General features: G+C 41.2%; 1 protein-coding gene across 2 annotated transcripts in view; it reads right to left on the bottom strand.

Annotated features, from left to right (window-relative positions):
• Window positions 1-2,739: 2,739 nt before the first annotated feature.
• Window positions 2,740-11,344, bottom strand: part of LOC139547052 (glypican-4-like) — an 88,970-nt gene continuing 80,365 nt past the window's right edge. For both annotated transcript variants that reach the window (XM_071356106.1, XM_071356108.1), the window contains exon 9: window positions 2,740-10,529. In XM_071356106.1, coding sequence (XP_071212207.1) covers window positions 10,306-10,529 — 224 coding nt within the window. In that variant the 3' untranslated portion in view covers window positions 2,740-10,305. The remainder of the gene's footprint in view (window positions 10,530-11,344) is intronic.

The following is an 11,344-nucleotide window of genomic DNA, read 5'->3' as shown; positions in this document are numbered from 1 at the left end:
CGAACACATATTTCAAATTAGTGTGTGTGTGTGTGTATAGTGCGTATGTTATTGTGTGTGTGTGTCTGTGCCTATGTTTGTCTTGCTTAACAGTCCCCGCTGTTCCATAAGGTGTATTTTTAAAACGAATTTTACTGCTTGCATGAGTTACTTGATGTGGAATAGAGTTCCATGTAGTCATGGCTCTATGTAGTACTGTGCACCTCCCATAGTCTGTTCTGGACTTGGGGACTGTGAAGAGACCTCTGATGGCATGTTTTGTGGGGTATGCATGGGTGTCTGAGCTGTGTGCCAGTAGTTCAAACAGACAGCTCGGTGCATTCAACACGTCAATACCTCTCCCAAATACAATTGACATGAGATTGACATGAATATTATTAATGTTAGCTCTCTGTGTACATCTAAGGGCAAGCTGTGCTGGCCTGTTCTGAGCCAAATGCAATTTTCCTGAGTCCCTCTGTGGCACCTGACCACAGGACTGAACAGTAGCAGTGCGACAAAACTAGGGCCTATAGGACCTGCCTTGTTGATAGTGTTGTTAAGGCGACAGAGCAGCACTATATTATGGACAGACTTCTCAACATCTTAGCTATTGTATCAATATGTTCAAATCAAATACAATTTTATTGGTCACATACACATGGTTAGCAGATGTTATTGCGCGTGTAGTGAAATGCTTGTGCTTCTAGTTCCGACAGTGCAGCAATATCTAACATGTAATCTAACAATAACTAATACACACAAATCAAAGTAAAGGAATGGAATAAGAATAGCAATGACAGAACGGCATAGGCTAAGATGCAATAGATGGTATAAAATACAGTATATACAGTGAGATGAGTGATGAAAGATATGTAGACATTATTAAAGTGGCATTATTAAAGTGATTAGTGCTCCATTTGTTAAAGTGGCCAATGATTTCAAGTCTATGTAGGCAGCAGCCTCTCTGTGCTAGTGATGGCTGTTTAACAATCTGATGGCCTTGAGATAGAAGCTGTTTTTCAGACTCTCGGTCCCAGCTTTGATGCACCTGTACTGACCTTGCCTTCTGGATGGTAGCGGGGTGAACAGGCAGTGACTCGGGTGGTTGTTGTCCTTGATGATCTTTTTGGCCTTCCTATGACATCGGGTGGTGTAGGTGTTCTGTAGAGTTTGCCCCCGGTGATGCATTGTGCAAACTGCACCACCCTCTGGAGGGCCCTGAGGTCGTCGGAGGTTCAGTTGCCGTACCAGGTGGTGATACAGCCCGACAGGATGCTCTCAATTGTGCCTCTGTAAAAGTTTGTGAGTGTTTTAGGTGACAAGCCACATTTCTTGAGCCTCCTGAGGTTGAAGAGGCGCTGTTGCGCCTTCTTCACCACACTGGTGAATGGATGGACCATTTCAGTTTGTCCGTGATGTGTACGCAGAGGAACTTAAAACTTTCCACCTTCTCCGTTGTTGTCCCGTCAATGTGGATAGGGGGGTACTCCCTCCGCTGTTTCCTGAAGTCCACAATCATCTCCTTTGTTTTGTCGACGTTGAGTGAGAAGTTTTTTTCCTGACGCCACACTCGAGTGCCCTCACCTCCTCCATGTAATCTGTCTCGTCGTTGTTGGTAATCAAGCCTACTACTGTTGTGTTGTCTGCAAACTTGATGATGGAGTTGGAGGCGTGCATGGCTACGCAGTCATGAGTGAACAGAGAGTACAGGAGGGTGCTGGGCACGCACCCTTGTGGGGCCCCAGTGTTGAGGATCAGCGAAGTGGAGATGTTGTTTCCTACCATCAGGAAGTCCAGGACCCAATTGCACAGAGCAGGGTTCAGACCCAGGGCCTCGAGCTTGATGATGAGCTTGGAGGGTACTATGGTGTTGAATACTGAGCTAGAGTCAATGAACAGCATTCTTACATTGGTATTCCTCTTGTCCAGATGGGATAGGGCAGTGTGCAGTGTGATGGCGATTGCATTGTCTGTGGACCTATTGGGGCGGTAAGCAAATTGAAGTGGGTGTAGGGTGATAGGTAAGGTGGTGATTTGACCCTTGACTAGTCTCTCAAAGCATTCCATGATGACAGAAGTGTGTGCTACGGGGTGATAGTCATTTAGTTCAAGTTTTGACCATGACAGTTTACAATCCAGGGTTACTCCAATCAGTTTAATCTATTTTGAAGTAACTTATTCCTTGCCACCCATTCTGAAACTAACTGCAGCTCTTTGTTAAGTGTTGCAGTCATTTTAGTCGCTGTAGTAGCTGATGTGTAGGGTTGAGTCATCCGCATACATAGACACGCTTTACTCAAAACCAGTGGCATGTCGTTAGAAAATATTGAAAAAGGGGCCTAGACAGCTGCCTTGTGGAATTCATGATTCTACTTGGATTATGTTGGAGTGGCTTCCATTAAAAAACACCCTCTGTCTACTGTTAGACAGGTAACTCTTTATCCAAAATATAGCAGGGAGTGTAAAGCACACACTTTCTAGTAGGCTTAAATTGAAGATACGGCAAATAGGAGTGTCAAAATCATCCGCTATTATCCTCAGTAATTCTCTATCCCAGTTGTCAGACCCAGGTGGCTTGTCATTGTTGATAGACAACAAAAATTGTGAAGGAGAGTAGACAAGACCTGTAGCTTCTATATACAAGTATTATGGATTACATTTTTCAAAGTGCATATTTTGAAATAAGAAGTTTAATTTTTAGGGTAAACTAACCAGTATTTAGAGGACCATCATGTCAGTAATTCAGAAAATAAAACATTTATGACCATGTAAATATCTGTCTTTATTTAATCAAGACCAGGAAATGTTGTTTAATATACCCTTTACAATGTAGCATCTATCTCATCTTGTTTTTCTCATAACATTTTCGAGAAATGCGGTAAAAATATGATGGATTGTTACGGCCTCTGCAGAGACATTTAAAAACGGCTGCTCATTATTAACAGTTTTAACTAGACTCTTTTAAGCCACTCACATCTGTGCTCCAAATGGCATTTTAGTATTCCCTATGTAGTACACTATTTTTGACCAGTGCTATAAAGGGAATAGAGTAACATTTGGGACACAGACATACTCTCCTCAGGCGTCATAAAGATGACTCAATGTTGTTCTTGTGGGCCGAAGACAGACGGGGGTGTGTCTTCATTTATCCATCTCCTCAACTATCAGGCTGTGTCTGAAATTGAACCCTATTCTTTATATAGCACACTTCTTTTGATCAGGGCCCATAAGCATCTGGTCAAAAATTGTGCACTATGGTGGGAAAAGGGGGCCATTTCAGATGCACCTCACAGAGGTTGTTCCACGCATCAGTTAATAAAAGCTAGACTAACACACCACTGCCGTGCCTGCTGGAATAGCTGCTAGCATGGCCCTCAAGCACAGACATTTGACGAATGAGATGGAAAATAGTGTTCAATGATTACTTCCCCCTCATGACAAACACAAGCAGCACAACCCTTTGCAAATATGTTGATGGTGGTAACCTACAATTCACAACATAGGGACTACACTATTAAAAGACCATCTAGTTGAGTGTGGAAGTGCAAGCATAGATATATCCTTTTCACGGGCTACATAGATGTTTTCGCTGCATGACATTACAATGTCCTGTCCCTAATCCCCAACTACCAAATGTCCTCAGGGATTCCTTCCAAGTCCTGTCAGCCATCCAGGCATAATCCTTGAGGGCATTAGGGCAGAAATCTGTCATGTGGTTTCAATGTACAATCAGCTTGAGAAAGTCAATGGTGCTTCCAGCACAAGGGGGTACACAAGAGGCACAAAAGACCTTGAGCAAACAGCCCTGTCCAGGCATCATCACCATACATCAGCCAATCACATTAGACGACTTGACAGACAATTGCAACATGAAAATCCGTTTTCTTCTTTAGAGAATTCAAATGTAAAATTGGAAATATGAAACTAATACAAACACCTTCAGTTAATTTGTAAAATTAATATATTTTCTTCTCCAAAAGATATCAATACATTCTGTATACAGTATTTTTACTTCAAAGCATGTTTGTAAATGCTTTAAAAGAAACATGCAGTGAAATAATTTACTGTACAAGAGCAACATGTGGATAATGTGAGAGGTGAAACTATCAGGTGATGTGACTTAGAGTTGACAGGGACTTCAAATATTGTGCTCGTCAGTCATCCAATTCAACACAAATTCAGGGACACCGTTCTGTCATGAGACATACGGTAAAGTACAACAGACACAATTTACTGTTTTGAGAAGTCACAGAAAGCAATGTTATTTTCATGATCATTGAGAAGTGTTACTAACACACCGAGGTTTCATTTTCCATGCAAGACAGAATGTATAAAATTGAGTTGCACTCTTGAGGAAAACATTTCAAATGGATGTGAGAGGGGATACATGTAAGTCAGACAGAGATGCCTCAAATCATTGTCGTAGCTGAATCAGAATTAGTTAGGTAACATAGATAAGATGTTTTATTTACTTTCATAATATGCTTATGTGAGATACTTGTCATTAGAATGTCTCTTTTTGGACTATACTGTCGGCAGTTGCATTTTCCTTTCTTCTCTAGGGAAAAGTCACTTGGGGCCCAGAGAGGGGAGAGGTCAGGCTTGTCTTCTACATGTATGGTAATATGCAGAATATCAGAAAGGAAGAGGTCAGAATGGAACATTATCTTCATATGTGAATGTATCTGTTAAACCATGTGAAGGGATGATTAAGGGGGAACCAATTATCTCTTGGCTCCACAATGTCTGTGCACTAGTCACTCCCCTCAGTGAGCTTGTCCAGTGAGTGGGGAGAAGAGGGGGCGTATTTGAGATGGGAGTATCTAAAGTTGACAATTGATATATGCCATTGGATGAGGTAATGTTTTGGTACTATGAAGTACCAAGAACGAGATTAGAGCCTCATTTTAGAGACCAAACTGAACGATAATTTATAGCTAATGCTATCTGGCTATGGGATACTCCGCTCTCAAGTAAAAGGCCCTTTGTGAAGTTTCTGAGATCTGTGGTTCGTCATGTGAGTTGAGAGAGGTGTATCTTGGCTATAAAAGATACTAGAATTCTTTTGTAAGTACTCTCAGAATTCATTTATAGACACTGAATTGATCTGAGAGTCAAAGGGCTATGGTGAAGCTCATATAATTAAAGAAGAAGTTTAAATATAACTCTGACTTGTGTGTGGTTTGTAAACTCTCCTAATTTAGTAATACAGGAAATTACCACGACATCATACAGATGAAGGCTATAATGAACGCAGAGGTAAATGTCTGTAAGGGGTGAAAACAATCACCCAAAAATATAATCTGCACTCACAGACCACTCCCACCAGCTCCTAAAACAAGTAGGAAAATCACTGTAGTACCTAATATATATTATATATTACACACACATATATATGTATGTATGTGTTGTGTGTGTGTATATATATATACGTGTGTGTGTGTGTATATATATATATATATATATATATGTGTGTATATATATATATATATATATATATATATATATATATATATATATATATATATAAATATATATGTGTGTGTGTGTGTATATATATATATATATATATATATATATATATATATATATATAGAGTGGGGAGAACAAGTATTTGATACACTGCCGATTTTGCAGGTTTTCCTACTTACAAAGCATGTAGAGGTCTGTAATTTTTATCATAGGTACACTTCAACTGTGAGAGACGGAATCTAAAACAAAAATCCAGAAAATCACATTGTATGATTTTTAAATAATTAATTTGCATTTTATTGCATGACATAAGTATTTGATCACCTACCAACCAGTAAGAATTCCGGCTCTCACAGACCTGTTAGTTTTTCTTTAAGAAGCCCTCCTGTTCTCCACTCATGACCTGTATTAACTGCACCTGTTTGAACTCGTTACCTGTATAAAAGACACCTGTCCACACACTCAATCAAACAGACTCCAACCTCTCCACAATGGCCAAGACCAGAGAGCTGTGTAAGGACATCAGGGGTAAAATTTTAGACCTGCACAAGCCTGGGATGGGCTACAGGACAATAGTCAAGCAGCTTGGTGAGAAGGCAACAACTGTTGGCGCAATTATTAGAAGATGGAAGAAGTTCAAGATGACGGCCAATCACCCTCGGTGACATCATTCTTTGGGGACGCTTTTCTGCAAAGGGGACAGGACGACTGCACCGTATTGAGGGGAGGATGGATGGGGCCATGTATCGCGAGATCTTGGCCAACAACCTCCTTCCCTCAGTAAGAGCATTGAAGATGGGTCGTGGCTGGGTCTTCCAGCATGACAATGACCCGAAACACACAGCCAGGGCAACTAAGGTGTGGCTCCGTAAGAAGCATCTCAAGGTCCTGGAGTGGCCTAGCCAGTCTCCAGACCTGAACCCAATAGAAAATCTTTGGAGGGAGCTGAAAGTCCATATTGCCCAGCGACAGCCCCGAAACCTGAAGGATCTGGAGAAGGTCTGTATGGAGGAGTGGGCCAAAATCCCTGCTGCAGTGTGTGCAAACCTGGTCAAGAACTACAGGAAACGTATGATCTCTGTGATTGCAAACAAAGGTTTCTGTACCAAATATTAACTTCTGCTTTTCTGATGTATCAAATACTTATGTCATGCAATAAAATGCAAATGAATTACTTAAAAATCATACAATGTGATTTTCTGGATTTTTGTTTTAGATTCCGTCTCTCAAAGTTGAAGTGTATCTATGATAATAATTGCAGACCTCTACATGCTTTGTAAGTAGGAAAACCTGCAAACTCGGCAGTGTATTAAATATTTGTTCTCCCCACTGAATATACACACACACACACACATATATATACACACACACACATACATACACATAAACACATACATATATGTGCATATATATGTGTATACATATATACAAAATATAGCCCTATTTGGTAAAAGACCAAGTCCACATTATGGCAATAACAGCTCAAATAAGCAAAGAGAAATGAAAATCCATCATTACTATAAGAGATCAAGGTCAGTCAACCCGGAAAATTGCAATAACTTTTAATTTCTTCAAATTCAGTCGCAAAAACCATCAAGCGCTATGATGTAACTGGCTCTCATGAGGACCGCCACAGGAAAGGAAGACCAAGTTACCTCTGCTGCAGAGGATAAGTTCATTAGTTACCAGCCTCTCTTCTGTATACCAGCCCTACCTTCTCACAACACAACTGATTGGCTCAAACGCATTGAGGAAAGATATTCCACAAATTAACATGGCACACCTGTTAATTGAAATGCATTCCAGGTGTGGACCTCATGAAGCTGGTTGAGATAATGCCAAATGTTTACAAAGCTGTCATCAAGACGAAGGGTGGCTACTTTAAAGAATCTCAAATAAAATTTGTTTAACACTTTTTTGGTTACTACATGATTCCATATGTGCTGTTACATAATTTTGATGTCTTCACTATTATTATACAATGTAGAAAATAGTAAAAATAAAGAGAAACCCTGGAATGAGTAGGTGTGTCCAAACTTTTGACTGGTACTGTATGTATGTACACACACACACACACACACACTTAAAGTCTGACGTTTACATACACCTTAGCCAAATACAGTTAAACTCATTTTTTCACAATTCCTGACCTTTAACCCTAGTAAAAATTCCCTGTCTTAGGTCAGTTAGGATCACCACTTTATTTTACGAATATGAAATGTCAGAATAATAGTAGCGAGAATTATTTATTTCAGCTTTTATTTCTTTCATCACATTCCCAGTGGGTCATACGTTCACATACACTCAATTAGTATTTGGTCGCATTGCCTTTAAATTTTTTAACTTAGGTCAAATGTTTCTGGTAGCATTCCATAAGCTTCCCACAATAAGTTGGGTGAATTTTGGCCCATTCCTCCTGACAGAGCTGGTGTAACTGAGTCAGGTTTGTAGGCCTCCTTGCTCGCACACGCTTTTCAGTTCTGCCCACAAATGTTCTATAGGATTGAGATCAGGGCTTTGTGATGGCCACTCCAATACCTTGACTTTGTTGTCCATAAGCCAATTTGCCACAACTTTGGTAGTATGCTTAGGGTCATTGTCCATTTGGAAGACCCATGTGTTCAAGCTTTAACTTCCTGACTGATGTCTTGAGACGTTGCTTCAATATATCCACATAATTATCCTTCCTCGTGATGCCATCTATTTTTGCGAAGTGCACCAGTCCCTCCTGCAAAACACCCCCACAACATGTTGCTGTCACCCCCGTGCTTCACGGTTGGGATGGTGTTCTTCCCCCTTTTCCTCCAAACATAACGATGGTCATTATGGCCAAACAGTTCTATTTTTGTTTCATCAGACCAGAGAACATTTCTCCAAAAAGTATGATCTTTGTCCCCATGTGCAGTTGCAAACCGTAGTTTGGCTTTTTTATGGCAGTTTTAGAGCAGTGGCTTCTTCCTTGCTGAGCGGCCTTTCAGGTTATGTTGATATAGGACTCGTTTACTGTGGATATAGATACTTTTGTACCCGTTTCCTCCAGCATCTTCACAAGGTCATTTGCTGTTGTTCTGGGATTGATTTGCACTTTTCGCACCAAAGTATGTTCATCTCTAGGAGACAGAACGCATCTCCTATTGTTTGTAGAGATGAACGTGGTACCTTCAGGCGTTGGGAAATTGCTCCCAAGGATGAACCAGACTTGTGGAGGTCTCCAATTTTGTTTCTGAGGTCTTGGCTGATTTAAAAAAAAAATCCCATGATGTCAAGCAAAGAGGCACTGAGTTTGAAGGTAGGCCTTGAAATACATGCACAGGTACACCTCCAATTGACTCAAATGATGTCAATTAGTCTCTCAGAAGCTTCTAAAGCCATGATATAATTTTCTGGAATTTTCCAAGTTGTTTAAAGGCACAGTAACTTAGTGTATGTAAACTTCTGACCCACTGGAAATGTGATACAGTGAATTATAAGTGAAATAATCTGTCTGTAAACAATTGTTGGTAAAATGACTTGTGTCATGCACAAAGTAGATGTCCTAACCAACTTGCCAAAACTATAGTTTGTTTACAAGAAATTTGTGGAGTGGTTGAAAAACGAGTTTTAATGACTCCAACCTATGTGTATGTAAACTTCTGACTTCAACTGTAATTATGAGATGAGTATTGTGTATATATATACACACACACACACACACACACACACACACACACACACACACACACACACACACACACACACACACACACACACACACACACACACACACACACACACACACACACACACACACACACACACACACACACAGTACATACCAAAAAATTACTAACAATTAGAAAACTTCCTCAACATAAAACCCTGTGTTACAATTTCATCACACCCAGTCTCCACGTTTCTCTCATCTCTGACTCAATTCACAAAGTCACTCAACTGTGTCTTGGTTTCTCTTTTCTGCTACATCTCAAACATTTTGGACATACAAGCTACCCCCTGTCAAGATGGTGTTATTTTACCATATGTAAGACAAACTGTTCAGAGTCCGAGTCTGCTCTGGAACTGAATAGACTCTCTGCCCCAGGACACAGAGGACTGCTCTTTGTAAGCTCTGCCTTCTATAGGGGAATGACAGGGAGGGGGGGGGGGGGTCCCATCAAGTCACCAGCTTTCTCTTCTAGCCCACATCAGGACCTCCCCATACATCCAACTCCACCACACATGTTCCATTTCAACACTGCTAGTGTATAATGATGATTCAGAGAACACACACGAGGTATGATCTCAGTGGACCAGTTTTGTATTTGAGTGTCGTTTGGGAATTGCTACTCCTTCCACATTATGGATGTACACCTGGGCACACAGAAGCACCTAGAACCCCTCGCCGGCTAGTTCAATCTCCTACCGAACCATCTGAACATCAGCCCTGTAACTCGTTAGTATTTTCCCACAGAGCTACCGTACTCGTCGCTTCGAGAGCCAGTCTAGAGCTTCAACATGTAACCAAGATGTTCTCTTTTCTGGCACAGCCACATTCATCCCTGGCCAGCCCAGATACATGGACAACACAAAATACTGTTGGTAATGTGGCGGGAGGGATTCTAGCTCAAAGGTGCCACAAGCGGCGAATCACTTAAATCAGGACAAAAGGCAAAAAAAAGAAAAGAAAAGTGAACATTTTGGAAGGAAATCGCTGTACAGTATTGACCATTTTTATAAAAACAAACGAAAAATTGAAATAACTCGAGTCCACCCCCCCCACATGATGGCGGGCAGACTGAGGTCCTGAAGGCAGTCTTCTTAAAAGTACGACAGTTTTTCCCTTCTCTCCGTCTTACTTTCTCACTCTCTCTCCCTTTATCTCCAATGCGGGGCGAGCAGGGCCAGGGTGAGCCCACAGAGTGCCAGTGCCATGCTCCCGTGTGCCATATGGTCTCCACCGGTCGTGTCTTGGTGCACCATCTTGACCACGCGGGGGTTGATGGGGGTGGGTGGGATGGAGAAGTAGATGTCCCGGTCCGCCACGCAGGATGGAGAGTCACAGCCGCTGCCACTCTCCTGTCCTCCGCTACCATCCTCATCTGAAAGAAAGAAAGAAACAAAGAGAGAGAGACAGAAGTGAGAAGATTTCAGGGGGCAAGAAATGAGAGCAGGTTGATGAGGCCATGAACACAGGAAAAGACACAGCATTCAGGGGATGAAAATAGAACTCATCAAGTCTGTTGTGACATTTTTATGGCAACACCAAAGGTTGTGGTCCTCTCTAGCTCAGTTGATAGAGCATGGCGCTTGCATCGGTAGGATAGTGGGTTCGATTCCCGGGACCACCCATACGTAAAAAATGTATGCACGCATGACTAAGTCGCTTTGAATAAAAGTGTCTGCTAAATGGTATATAAGGTAATAGTCAATAGTCTTCAAACAGACGACATGAGCAGAATATCTAGGCCAGCTAATCTTTATAGACAGGTGGGGTGTTTACCAACAATCAAAGGATTATTGACCATTTGTAAGCTATATTTCTTATGTAAATGTTTATTGAAAACATATATACATTTGCTCAATAAGCACTTGTCTCTCAAATACATTGTTACAGTAGTTAGTTAGCTAATTTTATCCATATTAGCATAAGATGTGACGTCAAATGTCAAAACAAGATATACACAAGATACAACTAGTTGTAACAAGCCATCTACGATTCACCACACATCAGCTTCTTGTCATTGTTGCTAGCTATCTGACTGTTCAGAAAACAACTACACACGCACAGCCTTTTACCTCAGAGTAACGCCACATGACTGTAATGATGTTGTCAACACACCCGTCTATTGAAATGGAGAAGATTTCCTAAAGTTTAGTTCCCCGTAGAGGGTGCCAATCAGGTGTCCAACCCGGA

Source organism: Salvelinus alpinus, chromosome 20 (genome assembly GCF_045679555.1).
Source record: "Salvelinus alpinus chromosome 20, SLU_Salpinus.1, whole genome shotgun sequence".
NCBI classification, from domain to species: Eukaryota; Metazoa; Chordata; class Actinopteri; order Salmoniformes; family Salmonidae; genus Salvelinus; species Salvelinus alpinus.
This window is presented reverse-complemented; position numbering and strand designations above follow the sequence as displayed.